This window comes from Solanum pennellii, chromosome 12 (genome assembly GCF_001406875.1).
Source record: "Solanum pennellii chromosome 12, SPENNV200".
Lineage (NCBI taxonomy): Eukaryota > Viridiplantae > Streptophyta > Magnoliopsida > Solanales > Solanaceae > Solanum > Solanum pennellii.
Genome location: NC_028648.1, coordinates 64,142,031 through 64,163,268, shown reverse-complemented (window position 1 = coordinate 64,163,268; position 21,238 = coordinate 64,142,031). Strand labels below are relative to the sequence as shown.

The following is a 21,238-nucleotide window of genomic DNA, read 5'->3' as shown; positions in this document are numbered from 1 at the left end:
TTCTTAGAATACTCTTAGTTTAGTAATTTGATCATAGATGTTCTTGTGGTGATGACTTCCAGATTTTGGGGAATAATAGATGTTGAATTTTTAGAAGTTATTGAATTGTCTTTTTATTAATGAGTTTAAGTCTTCCGCATCGTATTTTGTTCATTATGGTTAAAATGTTAAGGTTTAGATTGGTTGGTTCGCTCACATAGGAGGGTAAGTGTGGGTGCCAGTCGCGGCTCGATTTTGGGTCGTGACAGAATTAAAAGTGATCAAGTGAAAAAAAATGTTATTGCTATAAACGATGAATATTTTTTTATTATAGTATATATATGTACCTGATATAAAAGTAAACAGAGAGAAACAAAAATAAAGGGAAAAAGGTAAAAAATACCCCTCAACTTTAGTTTATTAGTTAATTATGCCCTTGTTAAAATAAAGTTATTTTTACCCATGTCGTTACTAATTTCATCATTTATACCACTTAATTAACATAAATTCCCAAACTGACTCAAATCAACCTGAATTTTTAGAAACGACTCATTCCCTATTTTAAAGCCATATCTCGACCTGTCTAAAAACCTAATCCAATAAACATTTAACCTATTTCCTCGCCCAATTGATTAAGTCTCGTAAAATGCAGGTCTTTTCATTGAAGTAAAATCAAATTGTTTTGCCATCTTTTTATCACAAAATTGAAACAATGGAGAAATTGAGCCCAAAGTTGCAACAATGGAGAAATAGTAAGATGGCCGGTGAAGACGAAGAGGATGACATTAAGTTGAAGGAAAAATACTGAACAAGACAAGTTTATGACTGAAAATTTAAGGAAAATTTTAAGATATGAATGAGTTAAAGCAACACACTTAAGAAAAATTGCCACAGATTTGAGTTTTTCGATTTCCAAAAAAAATTCCCATTTCCATATTCATTTGACTCTCTTTCATAGCATTAGAATGGAAAGGAATACCAGTCTAAGAACAAGGTCGATGATTAATGATAAAATTGATACTCTAAACCTTGTTGATTTTCTTAGAGTCAAACAAGATAACAATAATCTTGCAGGCCTAATGCATTGTGTTTGAGCAACAAACGAGAATCTTCTCCTTCTTATTCTTCCCCTGTTCACCATTCAAAAACAACTTGGAAAGATTCCACAAGCAATAAAAGAAAACCCAAAAAATGAAAAAAAAAAATTGAAATAAACTCAGTATCAAACTTTACATTTCCATTCAACACTATAGCAATCCAATAAAACTTGAAGGTTAGAGAAAACATATTACCCCAAAACAACAACTTCCTAATTTGTGTTAGATTGTGTTACACCCTCAAAATGAACTAGGATAAATTACAGCTTCACATGGATTTTATGATTTAATAACTTGTTAAAATAATGAAGTATTTCTTTTCAAGTGAGTTTTATAGACTATGGAAGTCAAACGACAAAGGACGACCAAGACGTCCAGAAGCTAGTCTTTTGTGTGCTAGCGTGTTCTAGTATATTTTCCTTATTTCGGTGTGTCGTTTGGAGTCTAAAATCAGTGAAGGTGACCCTAGTGCCTTAATAATAGAGTTTAGGGTCAACATTTCTGGGTTCAATACCCCAAGGACCAACCAAAGGGTCTTTTAAAAGGACCCAAGCTTGACAAAGAAGTTGTCAATATAGAGTGCAAGCAGGCTGTTTTTGAAGCCCAAGCCGCGTCGCGCACCCAGTACTCAAGGTCAAAAGTTGCCTTTGCATCACGGTCTTGTCAAGAAACTTTCTGCCTCAAATTGTTTTCCAAAAACAAGATTGGGAAGTGTCTCTGCGACGCGCAACTATATCCCAGATTTGATCGCTTCATTTAAAAGTCAAGTTAGACTTAATTAAAAAGGTCCAACTAATGTAGGGGTGTTTTCAGTATTTTGGGGGTGTATTATATATTGATTTTAAGTCATTATACACCTATTTCCCAATAAAAAACTCCAACCCTTCAATTTGAATTAAAAAAATAGAAGTTCTCCCTTCTCTATAAATTCTCACTCTACTCAAATCTTTCATTGAAAAACTTTCAAGAAAGAAGGTCAATTCTCTAAGATTCCATCCAAATTTTGTGGTCTTATTAATACTAAGGTATAATAATCCTTCATTCTTTAATAACCTTTTGGAGTCCAATTTAAAGGTTTTCAAAGGTGGATCAATGATCAATTTTCTCAATTTTTATTCTATGCATGGGTTCATTGTTAAAATTATTTCTAAGTCATGATATTTAAGTAATTATGTTGAATCAAGGTCTTCAAGATGATTTTAATGGGATTCTTTGAAGAATCCATGTCTTCTCCAAATCTCCTAAAATTGGTTTATGAATTGGGTTTGTGGCTTATGATATAATGTTGATAGAATTGGATTTAGTTTATCTCTTATTGGTTATTTCTATGGTTATTTATGCTATTGGAATTTGAATTCATGGATGATTAAGGAATGGTGATTTTGTCTATTTGAAGAGGGAAAGTTGTCCCAATTCCTTTACTAATGTAGAATTGATAATTGAATTACTCTTGTGTGGTATGATCCACTTATGGTGGCGGTGCTTGTTTGTTGTATATGTTATGATCATGACCTTGTAGGTATTATTATATGAAGGTATAATGTGAAGTAAGGTGAATTGTGTTAATGTGCCATCGCTTAAGTGAAAGTATAAGGTGAAGGATAATGTGATATGTGTGTGTGTGTGTGATCTTGATAATGTGAATGTGAAGTATGGTTGTGTGTGGATTATGATGAATGTAGTATGATCATGTTTATAAGACAATGTTATTAATGATGGTGTTTATGTGAAAGGTTTTTTCATATACACACAATGAGTGAATGAATGAAGCTAATAAAAATTTAATGAATGTGAGTCTATTGAAAAGTTTTCTCGAAAGAACTCTAATGAATGATAGGGAACTTTGAGGTGGACTCTCTGTGAGTACAGGTGTTGTATCTGGTAACAAACTCAATAATCCTAAGATCTTTCCAATGAATGAATGATAGGTTGGGATGTGCATTCTTTCTGTGAGTAGAGGTAGAGTACTTAGTAGCAATCTCTTAACCAATAGTTAATGAATATAATGAAAGTCTAATACTCCATGGAGTTTATTGTTTAGCACCAAGAGGATATGAAATGGGGTGGATACTCTCCGTGAGTAGAGGTAAAGTACCCAAAAGCAACTCTTTGAGATGGGTACTCTCCGTGAGTTGAGATGTAGTACATAGAAGTAATCTCCTTATACCTTAACTATGTGCCGACATAGGACTAGCTAGTGGTTTACCACATAAAGGCTAAAGCATGGCCGTACCTTAGGCAAGTGGGGATCCCTCATCCGGTACGTGTTAATACCGGGATTCCATGTTAAACTCTCATGTTCTATTTCGGTTAAAGCTTACCCCCACAAAAGAATGTAATGGACTAGGTCTTCCTAAGGGTATACTAGTTAGAGTAGGTGGTGGAATGAGACGTCATCTATGCATTGCACAAATAGGCATTTGGAGGGAGTTATGGTGTGTCCTTTGTAATGTTAATGATAAATCGGTTTCTATATGATGTTAACGAAGCATGTTGATCTTTTGTCTAATGTTAACAAAGGTTATAGGACTTGTTGAATATGATGTGCCTAGTCTATGGTGATTCCAAAGGAGCACAAAGTCGGAATTAGTAGAACGGGAGGCTACTTTCATATTGCACTAGTGTAATTTACAGTTATCCTAGAGGATGGTCTTTATGTGAAGTCCTTAAATACATGAATATTTATTCTATTATGTCTAGTAATGAATTGAATTATTGAGTTGTGATATAAAGCTAATGTCCTTATCTTTGGTAGTCTCAAGAAGTGTGTAATGAAGAGGTTGTATGGGCGGTCTCTTCATGTGTTACCTAGGTGGGTCTTAGGATAACTTTGGATAAAAAGTCTAAATGGTTAATATATTAATTAATGAATATGGTCATATGTTGGGAATTATGGGAGTATTACCTTGTATATTGATGATTGACTTGTATGATATCTTTTACACTTGGTTCATGAAGTTTTTATAAAAATAGCATGAAAAACATATTTCACCTAAAATGTGCTCTTTAAAGCATAATTTTGCATGATTGACATATTTAGGGCTTAATTGTACTAGCTCCATATTCTTCTCTATTTCTACAAGTGTAGGTGGTGGAAAGTGGGGATCTTAGAGTTGAAGCTTGGGAATTAGATTGTTCTTTTAAGACTCTTGGTATGACCTCATATGTTCGAGGGCGTGAATGTTATGTCTATTTTCTTTCGTTAATGATTTTATATTAGACTAGTATCTTTCTTTCAATGTAAGGGTTGTGACCCTATGAGAATGAGATGTTACTAACATGGCTTGTGACTTAACTTAGTTCTTCTTACGTTTTATAAAAAATGTTCCTCAATGAATTTATTGTGAAAATTTTTAATTCCCCTACTTTTCATACCTATGTGATGAATGAATGTTATGAGGCTTGTATAAGACCTCTTCGAGGTCGAATACGCTTGTTACGAGTAAGGGGTGTCCTTTCGTAACAAACTTGGTATCAGAGCATAAGGTTATGGAGATAGTCTTAGTGTTCAAAGTCTTATATGCCACGTCTAGTAGAGTCTTCTTCATTAATGTAAGTCGCGAAATACCTATGAGCGAGAGGTTATAGGACGATAGAAGTTACACTTCCTTGATAGTCTTGAAGTCGTGCCTTAAAGTGTATCTCTATGAGTTCCTAATCCTATTCTTGTGATTTTAGGAACATGAGTACGAGAGGGGCTAATGCAAGGAGGGCTCATGAAGAGAATGGGAATGAGGAGATTCCCCCTCGTGTGCCCTAAAGTCCACAAGCTCCCAATGAGGGAGAGACCATGTCTAATATGGAGATAAGTTCTTCTTTCCAAACTTCGACCCAACTCACAATGAGTGAAGCGAAATTCGTCACTACTCAAGCTCAAGCCATGACGGTCCAAAATAACTGAGGAGTTGAACCCAAGTGAAATCAAATGTAGGTACTCCCACCTCTAGGATCCGAGATTTTATGAGGATAAATCCTCCTACTTTTCATGGCATTGTGGTGGATAAGGATCCACAAGACTTCATTGATAAGGTGTTTAAGGTAGTAGATTTGATGGGAGTAACTTCTAGGGAAAAAGACGAACTAGCCAGCTACCAACTAAAAGATGTGACACAAGTGTGGTTTGAGCAATGGAGGGATGAGAGACCCGTAAGGGTGAGCCCAGTAGATTGGGGAGTGTTTAAGACGACTTTTCTTGATAGGTTTTTCCCCTTATAGTTGAGGGAGAAAAAGTTAGTGGAATTCATGAACCTCTATCAAACTGGAATGAGTGTGAAGGAATAATCTCTCAAGTTCACCCAACTCTCTAATTATGTCCCAACCTTGATAACCAACTCTAGGGCTAGGATGAATAAGTTTGTGATGGTGATGTCTAGTTTGTTTGAAGAAAAGTGTCATACGGCAATGCTCCATCATAATATGGATATCTCTAGACTCGTGATGTATGCCCAACAAATTGAGGAAACCAAGCTTAGGAAGATGAATAGAGATGGGAAGAGGCCTAGGCCGCATGAATAAAGTCAACTCAAGTCTAAGAAGAGGTTTTACAATTAATATTTCCCCACGGTGATCAAGGATAGGGTGTCCAACCAAAATTCTCAAGGAGGAAGTGGAGGTGACTCTACTTTTGAGAGGTATAGATGTACTACATCTGGAAAACAACATTTAGGTAAGTGTCTTGCCAGTACGGATGGGTGTTTTGGGTGTGGAAAGAAGGTTCATAAGATGAGAGATTTCCCAACTCCTGCAACAAAAGGTAAGGAAACCAACCAAGCTCCTCACGATGGTCCGAATCCTAATGCTTAAAAGAAAAACTGTTTCTATGTGCTACAAGCTAACAAAGGAACTAATCTGAAATAAAGGCCCCGGTGAGACATAGTTCCTTATGTTTGTTTTGATTTGTTCTTAGATGGGTTTACCCGTAGTGGGGGAGAATGAGTTGACTAGTAAGGTGGTTGATATCCTTATCTTTTGCTTGTATTCTTATTCAAGCTTGAGACCACAATTCTTAGTGGTTTTGTTATGCTTTGGAGTCTTCCATAAGATGAAGGGTGGCATGTCTCCTTATGTTATGAGCACCCTTTTGATAATATGTTGCATGCTCTTGATGATATTATGATTACATGGTAATATTAGTAGTTAATCTATATTTCTCATGTCAATGTGCATCGAGTGAGATTCACTTAATTGCCTCAAAAGTTGTTATGTTTATTATACCTACGTATGATTTGAAAGTTATTGCATGATGGGCCTTATAATGAAATGATGAGCATGTCAAAAAGTTGGAGAAGGTAGTTTCTTTATAATGCAATGAAAATGATGAAGTATGTGTACACTATGAATTGTGCAGATAGTTCCTACTTGCTTGTGTTGCCTTGACTGCACAGTGATGTGAAGTTGGTGTTCCTAAGTTTGGTACTTGACTATGAAGATGTATTTGTGGTGATGTGGTTGTGAGCTTCAAGTCTTCAGTCTCTAAACCTTGAAAATGTTTAAAGTATTTTAGTGTAATTCAAGGACGAATATTTTCCAACTAGGGGAGTATTGTTACACCCTCAAAATGAACTAGGATAAATTAGCGCTTCACTTGGATTTTTAGAGTTAATAACTTGTTAAAATAATGAAATATATCTTTTGAAGTCACTTTTATAGAGTTTGGAAGTCAAACGTCAAAGGACAACTAAGACGTCTGGAAGCTAATCTTTTGTGTGCTAGCGTGTTATAGCATGTTTTCCTTGTTTCGGTGTGTTTTTTGTAGTCTAAAATAAATGGAGGTGGCCCTAATGTATTAATAATCAAGTTTAGGGTCAAAATGTCCGGGTACATTTCCCCAAAGACCAACCAAAGGGTCCTTGAGGACGACCTAAGCTTTGACCAAGAAGATGCCAAGGCAATGTGTAGGTAGGCTGTTTTTGAAGCCCAAGCCGCGTCGCACGCCCAACACTCAAAGGCCAAAAGTTGCCTTTTTATCGCAGGCTTGTAAAGAAGCTTTCTGCCTCAAATTGATTTCCAGAAACAAGATTGGAAAGTGCCTCCGCGACGCATACTCATGATCCAGATTTTGTCAAGCCATTTATAAGTCATGTTAGACTTAATTAAAAAGGTTCAACTAATGTAGGGTTTTTTGGGTATTTAGGGGTGTATTATACATTGATTTTAAGTCATTTTACACCTATTTCCCCAATCAAAACCTTCAACCCTCAATTTGAATAAAAAAATAGAAGTTATCCCTTCTCTCTAAATTCTCCTCTACTCAAATCCTCCATTAAAGAACTTTCAAGCTCCAAACAAGAAGGTCAATTCTCCAATTTTTTAATCCAAATGTCACGGGCTTCTTAGTACTAATATAAAATAATCCTTCATTCTTGAATAACCTCTCATTAAGGAGTCCAATTCAAAGGTTTTCAAAGGTGAATCTATAATCAATTTTCCCAATTTCTATTCTATGCATGAATTCATTGTTAAAATATTTTATAATTCATGATATTGAAGTAATGATTTTGAATCAAGGTTTATAAGATGATTTTAATGGAATTCCTTGAAGAACCCGTGTCTTGTCCAAATCTCCTAAATTGGTTTTATGAATTGGGTTTGTGGCTTAAGATATAATGTTTGTCGAATTGGTTTTAGTTTATGTCATATTATTGATTTCTATGGTTATTTATGCTATTGGATTATGAATTCATAGAATTTATGCTATTGGATTATGAATTCATAGAGGATTAAGGAATGGTGATTATGTCCATTTGAAGAGCATAAGTTGACCTAATTCCTTTATTAATGTAAAATTGATAAATGAATTGCTCTTGTGTGGTATGGTTTACTTATGGCGGCGGTGCTTATTTGTTGTATATGTGATGATCATTACCTTGTTGGCATTATTATGTAAATTGTAGTAGTATCATGTCGTGGTATATATCAAGGTATAATGTGAAGTAAGGTGACTTGTGTTAAGGTGTCATGACTTAAATAAATGTATTAGGGGAAGGATAATGTGATATATATCTATGTGTACACACACACATACACACACACACATATATATATTCACATTATCAAGACACACGCGATATACACATATGCACATTATTTTTTAGATTCTGACCCAAGGAGGTCGGTATTTTTATGCCTTATTTTTTAGATTCTGACCTCTTGAGGTCAGTATTTCTATTTCTTATTTTTGAGATTCCAACCTTCGGAGGTCGATATTTTTATATCTTTTTATTTAGATTCCGACCTGCGAAGGTCGGTATTTTTATTTCTTATTTTTTAGATTCCGACCTCCAGAGGTCCGTATTTCTGCTACAACACTGGCAGCATTGAGCTGCAATTTTAGTATCCCACCTGCATATTTATATCAAAACAACTAAAAGAATTCCAAATAAGCTATTTCAAAATATTCTTCATCAAATTCAAAGAATTCCAAATGAGCAATTTTAAAATAAACTTCATCCAACCAAAACAACACAATATTTTCAAAATATACATTAAACTATTTCAAAATAAACTTCATCCAACTTCAAAATAAACTAAAATACGATCAAACAATTCCAAAAATATAGAAGTCTAAAATGTCAAACCAATACAACTACTTCTTATTTTCCTCATTCTTCTTATAACCCTTATCATTTTCATCACCCTCCTAATCAGCTACATCATCACTACTTGCGGGACATGGAGGAAGAATATTTCCTAATTCAAAAAGAAAAGTTAGTTGGGCCTGAAGCGTTGCATACCTCATATTTTTGCCTCCTTTGATGCCGCAGTCTCCACCTCTCTCTTCATCTCTCTGTCGGCTACAGCAGCAAGCTCGGCATTGAGAAAAACAATCTTACCCTCCATTGCAGATATTGTCTCTGTATCCTCGCCATCGAAGCTATAGGATGATGAACCACAATACCAAGCCTGCTTCTTTTGATATGCCTTTTTTGGATAGCCATAGACTGAACCTCTAATCGGTTCACCTGCACTATAGAAAGTTGTAAGTCTAATTAGTTTAGTTTTAACTTACTTCCAACACTATATTCACCAACTAAATCACATTAACTTATTTGAAGAACTTAATAACTTTCTAAGTCTAATTAGTTTAGTTTTAACTTAATTCGAACACTATATTCACCAAGTAAATCACATTACTTATTTGAAGAACTTAACAACTTTCTAAGTATAATTAGTTTAGTTTAACTTAATTCAAACACTGTAGTCACCAAATAAATCACATTACTTATTTGAAAAACTTAACAACTTTCTAAGTCTAACTAGTTTAGTTTTAACTTACTTCAAACACTATATTCACCAACTAAATCACATTAACTTATTTGAAGAACTTAACAACTTTCTAAGTCTAATTAGTTTAGGTTTAACTTACTTCCAACACTATATTCACCAACTAAATCACGTTAACTTATTTGAAGAACTTAACAACTTTCTAAGTCTAATTAGTTTAGGTTTAACTTACTTCCAACACTATATTCACCAACTAAATCACGTTAACTTATTTGAAGAACTTAACAACTTTCTAAGTCTAATTAGTTTAGGTTTAACTTACTTCCAACACTATATTCACCAACTAAATCACGTTAACTTATTTGAAGAACTTAACAACTTTCTAAGTCTAATTAGTTTAGGTTTAACTTACTTCCAACACTATATTCACCAACTAAATCACGTTAACTTATTTGAAGAACTTAACAACTTTCTAAGTCTAATTAGTTTAGGTTTAACTTACTTCCAACACTATATTCACCAACTAAATCACGTTAACTTATTTGAAGAACTTAACAACTTTCTAAGTCTAATTAGTTTAGGTTTAACTTACTTCCAACACTATATTCACCAACTAAATCACGTTAACTTATTTGAAGAACTTAACAACTTTCTAAGTCTAATTAGTTTAGGTTTAACTTACTTCCAACACTATATTCACCAACTAAATCACGTTAACTTATTTGAAGAACTTAACAACTTTCTAAGTCTAATTAGTTTAGGTTTAACTTACTTCCAACACTATATTCACCAACTAAATCACGTTAACTTATTTGAAGAACTTAACAACTTTCTAAGTCTAATTAGTTTAGGTTTAACTTACTTCCAACACTATATTCACCAACTAAATCACGTTAACTTATTTGAAGAACTTAACAACTTTCTAAGTCTAATTAGTTTAGGTTTAACTTACTTCCAACACTATATTCACCAACTAAATCACGTTAACTTATTTGAAGAACTTAACAACTTTCTAAGTCTAATTAGTTTAGGTTTAACTTACTTCCAACACTATATTCACCAACTAAATCACGTTAACTTATTTGAAGAACTTAACAACTTTCTAAGTCTAATTAGTTTAGGTTTAACTTACTTCCAACACTATATTCACCAACTAAATCACGTTAACTTATTTGAAGAACTTAACAACTTTCTAAGTCTAATTAGTTTAGGTTTAACTTACTTCCAACACTATATTCACCAACTAAATCACGTTAACTTATTTGAAGAACTTAACAACTTTCTAAGTCTAATTAGTTTAGGTTTAACTTACTTCCAACACTATATTCACCAACTAAATCACGTTAACTTATTTGAAGAACTTAACAACTTTCTAAGTCTAATTAGTTTAGGTTTAACTTACTTCCAACACTATATTCACCAACTAAATCACGTTAACTTATTTGAAGAACTTAACAACTTTCTAAGTCTAATTAGTTTAGGTTTAACTTACTTCCAACACTATATTCACCAACTAAATCACGTTAACTTATTTGAAGAACTTAACAACTTTCTAAGTCTAATTAGTTTAGGTTTAACTTACTTCCAACACTATATTCACCAACTAAATCACGTTAACTTATTTGAAGAACTTAACAACTTTCTAAGTCTAATTAGTTTAGGTTTAACTTACTTCCAACACTATATTCACCAACTAAATCACGTTAACTTATTTGAAGAACTTAACAACTTTCTAAGTCTAATTAGTTTAGGTTTAACTTACTTCCAACACTATATTCACCAACTAAATCACGTTAACTTATTTGAAGAACTTAACAACTTTCTAAGTCTAATTAGTTTAGGTTTAACTTACTTCCAACACTATATTCACCAACTAAATCACGTTAACTTATTTGAAGAACTTAACAACTTTCTAAGTCTAATTAGTTTAGGTTTAACTTACTTCCAACACTATATTCACCAACTAAATCACGTTAACTTATTTGAAGAACTTAACAACTTTCTAAGTCTAATTAGTTTAGGTTTAACTTACTTCCAACACTATATTCACCAACTAAATCACATTAACTTATTTGAAGAACTTAACAACTTTCTAAGTCTAATTAGTTTAGTTTTAACTTACTTCCAACACTATATTCACCAACTAAATCACGTTAACTTATTTGAAGAACTTAAAACTTTCTACGTCAAAATAGTTTAGCTTTTACTTAATTTGAACACCATATTCACCAACTAAATCACATTAATCATTTGAAGATCTTAACAACTTTATAAGTCTAATTAGTTTAGTTTTTAACTTACACTATATTCACCAACTAAATCACATTACTTATTTGATGAACTTAGCAACTTTCTAAGTCTAATTAGTTTAGTTTTAACTTACATCTAACACTATATTCACCAACTTAATCACATTAACTTATTTGAAGAACTTAACAACTTTCTAAATCTAATTATTTTAGTTTTAACTTAATTCGAACACTATATTCACCACTAAATCACATTAACTTATTTGAAAAACGTAACATCTTTCTAAGTCTAAATAGTTTAGTTTTAACTAAATTCAAACACTATATTCACCAACTAAATCACATTACTTATTCGAAGAACTTAACAACTTTCCAAGTCTAACTAGTTTAGTTTTAACTTACTTCTAACACTATATTCCCCAAATAAATCACATTACTTATTTGATGAACTTAATAAATTTCTAAGTCTATATAGTTTAGTTTTAACTTACTTCTAACACTATATTCACCAACTAAATAACATTATTTATTGGAAGAACTTAACAACTTTCTAAGTCTAATTAGTTTAGTTTTAAATTATATCTAACACTATATTCACCAACTAAATCACATTAACTTATTTAAAGAACTTAACAACTTTCTAAGTCTAATTATTTTAATTTTAACTTAATTCGAACACTTATATTTACCAACTAAATCACATTAACTTATTTGAAGAACTTAACAACTTTCTAAGTTTAATTAGTTTAGTTTTTAACTTAATTCCAACACTATATTCATCAACTAAGTCACATTACTTATTTGAAAAACTTAATAAATTTCTAAGTCTAATTCACCAATTAAATTACATTAACTTATTTGAAGAACTTAACAAGTTTCTAAGTCTAACTAGTTTAATTTTACTTAATTCCAACACTATATTCACCAACTAAACTACATTATATATTTTAACTTATTAAAACAACTTAATAACTTTTTACCTCTAACTAGTTTTGTTTTACTTAATTCCAACACTATATTCACCAACTAAACCACATTATATATTTAAATTTTGTTTAAGAACTTAACTTCCTAAGTCTAACTAGTTTAGTTTTTACTTAATTTTAACACAATATACACCAACTAAACCACATTATATACTTGAACTTATTTAAAGAACTTTACAACTTTCTAAGGGTAACTAGTTTAGTTTTTACTTAATTCCAACACTATATTCACTAAATAATTACATTATATATTTTAACTTATTAAAGCAACTTAAAGACTTTCTAAGTCTAACTAGTTTATTTTTTACATAATTCCGACACTATATTCACCAACTAAACCACATTATATATCTCAACTTAGTAAAACAACTTAACAACTTTCTAAGTCTAACTAGTTTAGGTTTTACTTAATTTCAACACTATATTCACCAACTAAACCATAATATTTATTATAACTTATTTAACGAACTTAAGAACTTTCTAAGTCTAACTAGTTTAGTTTTAATTAATTTCATTACTATATTTGCCAACTAAACCACATTATATATTTTAATTGTTTAAAACAACTTAACAACTTTCTAAATCTAACTACTTTAGTTTTTACTTAATTACAACACTATATTCACCAACTAAACTTATTTAAAGAACTTAACAGTTTTCTACGTCTAACTAGCTTAGTTTCTACTTAATTCCAACACTATATTCATCAACTAAACCACATTTTATATTTGAACTTATTAAAACAACTTAACAACTTTCTAAGTCTAACTTGTTTAGTTTTTACTTAAGTCAAACACTATATTCACCAACTAAACCACATTATTTATTGTCCATAAAGTTCAACAATTCTTTTTTAGAAATTAGTCTAAGATCTAAAGATACAATGATAAAAAAATTGTAGAATATATCAGTACGTTATTGGATAACTAAAATAATTCATATCGATGAGATCATAGATAGGCCCAGTACTCGAAGTTGGAGAAATTTTAAGGATGGAGCAACGGAAGGCGTCGACGAACCATAGATGAAACGACGGACCGTGATGTTGGTCCGTCGATTGATTTAGAGATGATGCCATCTGAGGAACGAAAAATGATTCTATGTCTGGACTAAGGAAGGCAGACGACTGTCTGTAGTTTCATCGACAGTCCGTCGTTTCATCGACGTTCCATCTGTGGGGGTTGTCGATGACAACCACATTTTTGGCAACTTTCCTTATTTTAAGTCCTTTTAAATTAGGACAATGTTTCTATAAATAGGGATTAAAACATCGTTTTTGGGGTTGGACATTATTGTTATTGTTCTTAGTTTGTGTTTGGAGAGTGGGTTTTGCAACTTTAGCAATAATTCAATTTATGGATTTGGTTTTCAAGTGTTATCTTGTTATTCCAAGTGGGTTTTCTAGATTTCCTTCGAATTGTCAAAGTAACTTCATATTTTATTGTTTAAAAAATATGAATGTTGTTCTTATATACATGGGTAACTAAATCCACATTTAAGGTTGTGGAAACCATGGGTGACTTACAAAGTAAACCTAACTTAAATAACAATTCTCAAATAAATTATTGCATGTATTGATAATTCTTTTGTTTAGAAGTCTTTTTAATGAGTGCACACATTAGAACTAGCCTTGTTGCTACTTACTGGACCAAAGAGGTAGTAATAAGAAAAGAATTATAAACATAGATTTAGTGAGATACTATCTAATAGGCTAGTCTCGACTGGTGCCAAGTAATAACTAAGTCATACATCAAATATGATGTTTAATATGAAGTAAAGGTAAGGGTTAGTAGCTTATACTACACACGTATCCGAACCAAAAGGTACGGGGTAAAATTTTCTAAACGTCAGACTAATGATGTAGAGATACCTGACTTATCACTTTGCATGCAAAACACTAGGGAAGAAATGTTATAGCTAGGAATATGGCATTATGAATCTATGGGGAACACATATACCCTAGTTTCTCTCATAACTTGATAAAAACTAAAATCTTTACTCCTGTTACTTGTTTTACTTAGAGATATTTAAGAATTTTGTTTCACAAAAAAGAACCCTTTAATTACCTGTTTTTGGAAAGTACTTTACTAAATAGAAGTAATTGTACATTTAATATAAGTCTAAACTATTTTCCTCGTGGGATCGACCCCAACCTACTAGTTGGATTCTTTACTTGATACGACCGCTTATACTTCTTTAGGGAAGTGTAATTTGAGCATATCAAATTATGGTGCTGCTGTCGGGGAAAGTGGATTTTAGATTAAGTTTAATAACATTATTAAAGTTTAGTAAATGATTTCCTGATTTTAGTTACTTTTGTTTTTTTTTCTTACAGGTCTAGCTCTAGTGTATGCCAAGTACATAGAGCCGAGGATAACTGTTCATTCCATTTTATTCTTAACTTAATCGTACACTACGAAGAATGGAAAATCAGTAGAATCCATCCAATCTAGGTGATGGGATAATTCGTCAGCGTCCATCACTAGTTGAGGCTCACAATCAAGTAGTTGCGGAGAATCAAAATGATGATGCGTTGAGGATACAGCCTTTCATCCCATGCCCTCAAGAGTTATATAGGGGCAATGTCAATATAACTGATTCTGATTGTCCTCTAGTCCTACCTCCTACCCCATGGGCACACGTTCGTGGTAACTTGTAGTTTGACACAGATGTTCACCGCGAGCGGTTTGTTTGCAGGTCTACCATCTGAGGATCCACATGTTCACATAGTCAAACTGAGGTCTGTGTGCAAGAGTTGTGTTGGGAGGTCAGACTTTGATATGAACGTCACCTTGCTTGGAGTGTTTCCTCTATCATTGACTGAAGATGTCGCGATATGGGTTAATCAGTTACCCTATAATTCCATTTATACTTGGGATCAATTGAGAGATGTGTTCTTATCTCGGTACTACCCGGTGTCAAAAAAGCTCAACCATAAGGATAGAGTGAACAACTTACCTAAGGATTTGGTAAGTATCTCTTGGGACAGATTTACTGCGTATGTGAGAGGTGTCCCTAACCACAACATTGATGATGAGTCGTTAAAAGAGTACTTATATAGGGGTCAGGATGATAACAATAAAGCAGTACTTGATACTATTGCAGGAGGTTCGTATGGTGAGTTAACATATCCTGAGATCACAAAGAAGTTGGAGAAAATTTCTCACAACAATAAGGCTTGGAGTACTAAGTCAAACACTGGGAGAATCACCTTCGCAGTGTAAGCTACACACAATCTGTCTGCGGATGAGATTCGTGAGGAGATGTCTCAAATGAGAACTGAGTTAGGGTTGGTATTGAAACATGTCACTACAGGTGCAGAGAAGGTAAATGCGGTGAATTACTTGACTAAACCACAACCGCTAGCGGATGAGTACTATTATGAAGAGGATACTTATGTAGTGAATTATCAGACAGGGGGTTTTCAACCAAAAAACAAAGGCTCCAATCAATAGAATTGGCATCAAGGTCAATGAAATTAAGGTCAGAACTATGGTAACTAGAATAAAGAGATCTAGTATGTTCGATATGGAAACTACACATGCGATAACAACTTCAACCGGGGTAACTATGGTAACAGAAGTGATCGAAGTGGGACCTATGTCCCACCTCAAAATCAGGAAGTTGCTCCTAAGGATGGTGGAGGTAGTATGGCGTGAGTTGAGGATATGTTACAGAAGATGATGAGTAGGTTTGATGCTAGGGATGAGTACGCCAAGGAATTGAGAGGTGATTTAGCGAACATTGGGCAAAAGGTGGATGCACATGCGGTCTCGATTAAGCATCTTGTGAGTTACAAATGGACCAATTGTCCACTATTGTGAACCCACGCCAATTGGGCACTCTTCCTAGAAATACCATCCAAAATCCTAAAAATGATGGACATTGCATGAGAGTTACTACTCGAGGAGGTAAGCAAACTATTGATCCACCTATGTCGTCTGTGTTAGAAAGTTGGTCCCCATTCCTAGACCTCTACCACCATTCGCTCCCTTTGATAGAAGCTTTGTAACAAATGCCGGTTATGCTAAATTTATTAATGATGTGGTTAAAAAGAAGAAATCGGTAAGTTTTGAGGATGATTAACGAATGCAGCATTGTAGTGTTTTGCTACAAGGTCTCTTGTGTAGAAAAAGGAAGATCCCCGCGCTTTCACTATTCCATGTACCATTGGATTATTATACTTTTCTAAAGCACTATATGATCTAGGTGCAAGCATTAACCTCATGCCTCTTTTCATTTATAAAAAATTGGGTTTGGGTGACCCAAAGCCTACTGCAATGCGATTACTGACGGCCGATCGAACAGTGAAGAAGCCCATTGGGATACTCTATGATGTGCTCGTGAAAGTGGAGTCATTTATATTTTTGACTGATTTTGTGATTCTTGATTGTGAGGTGGACTTTGAGGTTCCTATTATTCTTGGGAGGCCATTCCTTATCACCGGGCATGCCTTGGTTGATATGGAGAAAGGGCATATGAAGTTTAGGTTGAACAATGAAGAAGTAACGTTCAATATTTGTAGGTCCATGAAGCATAGTGGTGAGCTCCAAATGGTACCTGTTATATTCTATCGGGTTGAGAGTATGTCTGAGGTACAAATCAAAGAAAGCCTAAGTGTCGAGGCACTAGCGACAGTGATCATGAATTTTGAAAGTGATGGTATTGAAGAGTATGGGTCTTTGGGTGTGGCACTTGAATAAAATGAATATTGGTCTAAACCAAATAAATTGGAGTTAGATATGAAGCATCGCGAGTCTCCACCCGCGAGACCATCTATTGAGGAGGCTCCAAAATTAGAGCTTAAGGTTCTACCACTACATCTAAGGGTATGTATTCTTAGGTATAGATGACACTTTGACGGTGATTATTGCAGGGGATTTGAATGTGCGACAAGTAGAGCGTCTAGTGGAAGTTCTGAAGAGGTTCAAACGAGCCATTAGTTGGACTATTGCATACATTATTGGGATCCATCACGGTATTTGTTCAAACATAATCCAACTCATGTCTGATCACAAGCCAAGTATTGAGCACTAGAGACAGTTGAATCTACCTATGCAAGAGGTGGTGAAGAAGGAGATCATAAAGTGGTTCGATGTCGGAGTCATATATCCTATTGCAGATAGTAGTTGGGTAAGCCCTGTTCAGTATGTTCCAAAATAGGAGAAATGACAGTAGTGCCTAATGAGAGAAACGAGTTTGTCCCAATGAGGCCGACTACCGGATAGAGAATTCGTATGGATTACCGGAAGCTGAATGCATGGACTGAGAAGGATCATTTCCCTATGCCCTTTATGGACCAGATGTTAGATAGACTCGCAGGAAAAGGATGGTACTATTTTTTTATGGCTATTTGGGTTACAATCAAATCTCTATTTCCTCGGAGGATCAAAAGAATACCACTTTTACTTGCCCTTATGGGACATTCACCTTCAAGAGGATGCCTTTTGGGTTATGTAATGCACCGGCCACTTTCTAGCGATGTATGATGACGATATTCTTTGATATGGTGGAAGACACTATTAAGGTGTTCATGGATGATTTTTGGTTGTTGGCAACTCCTTTGTTTGGTGTTTGAGTCACTTGGTAGAGGTTCTCAAAAGATCTGAAGATTGCAATCTTGTGCTAAATTGGGAAAAATGTCACTTTATGGTGAAAGAAGGTATAGTATTGGGTCATCGCATCTCGGAGAAGGGGATAGAGGTTGATCGAGCGAAAGTTGAAGTTATAGAGAGGCTTGCCCCACCCATCTCTGTAAAATGTGTGAGAAGTTTTCTGGGACATAAGGGCTTTTACCAGAGATTTAGTGAGGATTTTTCAAAAATTGCACATCCTCTGTGCAAATTACTTGAGAAGGAATGTAAGTTCTATTTTGATGAATCCTGTCTGAAAGCATTTGGAGAGTTGAAAGAGAAGTTGGTGTCCGCACCCATTATTATTTACCCATATTGGAGTGAGACATTTGAGGTAATGTGTGATGCTAGTGGGGTTGCTCTTAGTTTGGTATTGGGACATAAAAGGGAAAAAATCCTTCACCCCATTTATCATGCAAGTAAGGCCCTGAATGAGGCCCAAAAGAACTATACTATGACTGAACCAGAGCTTCTTGCGGTATTAGCATTCGAAAAATTTTGCTCCTATTTGCATGGCACGAGGGTCATAGTGTATACTGACCACTCCTCTTTGAGGTACTTGATGGAGAAGAAGGATGTGAAGCCACGGTTGATTATATGGGTTCTTATTGCAAGAGTTTGATTTTAAGGTAAAAGATAGAAAAGGGACTGAAAATCAAGTTGCCGGTCACTTTTCTAGACTAGAGAATGAAGCTATGCGACAAAAGGTGAAAAGGTTGAAATTGATGATACCTTCTGTGATGAGTATGTATTGGCCGCTTCTAATGATTTGATTCCATGGTTCGCCGATTTTGCGAAATATCTGGATAGTGATATAGTCCCATCGCACTTGTCCTTCCATCAGAGGAAGAAGTTCATGTATGATATGAAAAAGTTCTTCTGGGATGAGCCTTACTTATACCAGAGTTGTGCTGATGGGCTTATTCTTCGTTGTGTGCCGGAAGTTGAGATGTTATGTATTTTGGAGGCATATCACTCCTCCCCTGTGTGGGCACCATAGTGCTATCCAGAATGCCCACAAATTTTGCAGTGTGGGTACTACTGGCCAACCATTCACCAAGATTCTCACGAGTTTGACAAGTCATGTGATAGGTGCCAAAGAGATGGAGGAATTTCAGATAGGCAAGAGCTCCCTATAAATCCTATTCCGGTGATTGAGTTCTTTGGTGTTTGGACCATTGATTTTATAGGGCCGTTCGTGAGTTCTCATGGTATGAAGTATATACTCATGGCGGTATACTACGCGTCAAAATAGGTGGGAGCTATAGCGCTTTCTAACAATGAAAGGAAGAGTGTCACAGCATTCTTGAAAAAGAACATCTTCTCAAGTTTTGGCACACCTAGGGCCATTATTAGTGATGGTGGATCTCACTTTTGCAATAAGTTGTACAAAGGGATATTGGAGAAATATGGGGTTTGCTATAATGTATCCACTCCTTATCATCCACAGACTAACGGTCAAGTTAAGGTGTCAAATCGAGAGATCATCGAAAATGGTAAATGCTAATAAAACAGATTGGTCAAGAGGGCTTGATGATGCTCTTTGGGCCTATCGGATTGCATACAAGGCCCCCATAGGTATGTCTCCATACCAACTGGTATATCAAAAGGCTTGTCAGTTTTCAGTCGAGTTAGAGCACAAAGCCATGTGGGCAATAAAGAAACTGAAGATGGAGTGGAATGAAGAGGTGGAACAAAGACTTAATAGGTTAAATGAGCTTGATGAGCTTCGCCTAAGAGAGTATGAAAGTTCAGCCATATACAAAGAGAAGATGAAGAAGTACAACGACCAAAAGACTGAAAAGCAAGAATTTGTGGTTGAGGACTTGGTGCTTCTATTCAAATCTAGGCTACGCTTGCTTCCGGGCAAACTCAAGTCCAAGTGGACGGGACCATTCCTTATCACTAAAGTGTTTCCACATGGAGCGGTTGAGTTGGAGAATATGGAGGGTGCAAAGTTCAGTATCAATGGGCAAAGCATTAAGATCTACCTGAGGCATGCAGAGAGTGTCCATGAAGTGGTTGAGGCATATCACCTTGATGAAGTCTGCGTAATCAAGGATCTAGCGTCGTACCGCAACGTTAAATCAAGCGCTTTTTGGGAGGCAACCCAAGGTGTATCATCTTCATGCTTTATTTTTTTATTAGTGTTGGCTAGAGATTAGTTTAGTGTCCGTGTCTCAAAAGTATATAAAACAATACAAAAAGAATATCTTAGTGGGTGTTACATGTGCAGGGACCAAAACTAAAATTCTGCAGAAAATGGTCTGGTGCATAGATCTATGGACCCAATCGATGGGCCATCATTCAATTGATGGACCGACGATGGTGACCGTAAATCCCATGTATGTCTAGAAATTTTTCTAAGTCTTGTTGCCATCGACGGTTCGTCGACGGGGTTTTATCGGTCCAAAGTACTAGTAACCTGACCCGACCCGTTCGGTAATATTAAAAGCTAAAACTATTCATTAGCCTCCAAAATCTTTTCAAATTCTTTCCCCAACCATTTCTCTTTCTTATTTCCTTCCTTTCTCATAAAACATCATATTCCCCCTTCCATAACTATCAGATTCTTTCAAACTTCCGAATTCCCAAAACCCTCTTCTTCCTAAAATTCTACTTTGTTCCCATTGCCTTCGTCGGTCGGTGTTCAAGTCAGGCATGTAGGTTGTTGCAAGGATAACTCTCCCGATCACTTCACTACGATCATAAGGTATTTAATTTACCTTTGTTTTATAAATTCTCGTTCATACACTGTTGGAATCAACAATTAAAAATTGGGTCTTGACTGAGAGACACAATTGTTTGATTTTGCTTGTTAGAACTTGTGTAAAATGTCCCTTGGAATGATAGAAATTGATTGGGTTGCTATAAATTTTGTTTAAATTGTGTTTGTGATGGTAATGGTAGTCTTTCCGACTTAGGGTTTTGTAGTATCGATGAATTAGAGCATGAATCTTGTGAAATTGAAACTCTAGGAATAAAGAATTGTCTTTTGATTGTTGTTTTATGTTGTGTAAACATGTGTAGGTATAAAGGTGTCAAAATGTGGAGTTTGCAACAAGGCCTGA

At 34.7% G+C, this 21,238-nt stretch overlaps 1 protein-coding gene and 1 pseudogene across 1 annotated transcript; one reads left to right on the top strand and one right to left on the bottom strand.

The window, feature by feature from the left end:
- The window catches only part of LOC114075355, a 28,354-nt pseudogene extending 19,439 nt beyond the window's left edge, over nt 1-8,915 (bottom strand).
- A 10,745-nt stretch (nt 8,916-19,660) lies between these two features.
- On the top strand, nt 19,661-21,238 carry LOC107006479. Its single transcript, XM_015205025.1, has 2 exons — nt 19,661-20,282; nt 21,198-21,238. Exons 1-2 carry the CDS (start codon nt 19,661-19,663, stop codon nt 21,236-21,238), a joined length of 663 nt encoding a protein of 220 aa, XP_015060511.1.

Coding starts and splice junctions, on each gene's coding strand:
- LOC107006479 (XM_015205025.1), top strand. CDS start 19,661: ATGGTAAATGCTAATAAAACAGATTGGTCAAGAGGGCTTGATGATGCT. Junction 20,283..21,197: donor TTTTTGGGAGGCAACCCAAG/GTGTATCATCTT, acceptor AAACATGTGTAG/GTATAAAGGTGTCAAAATGT.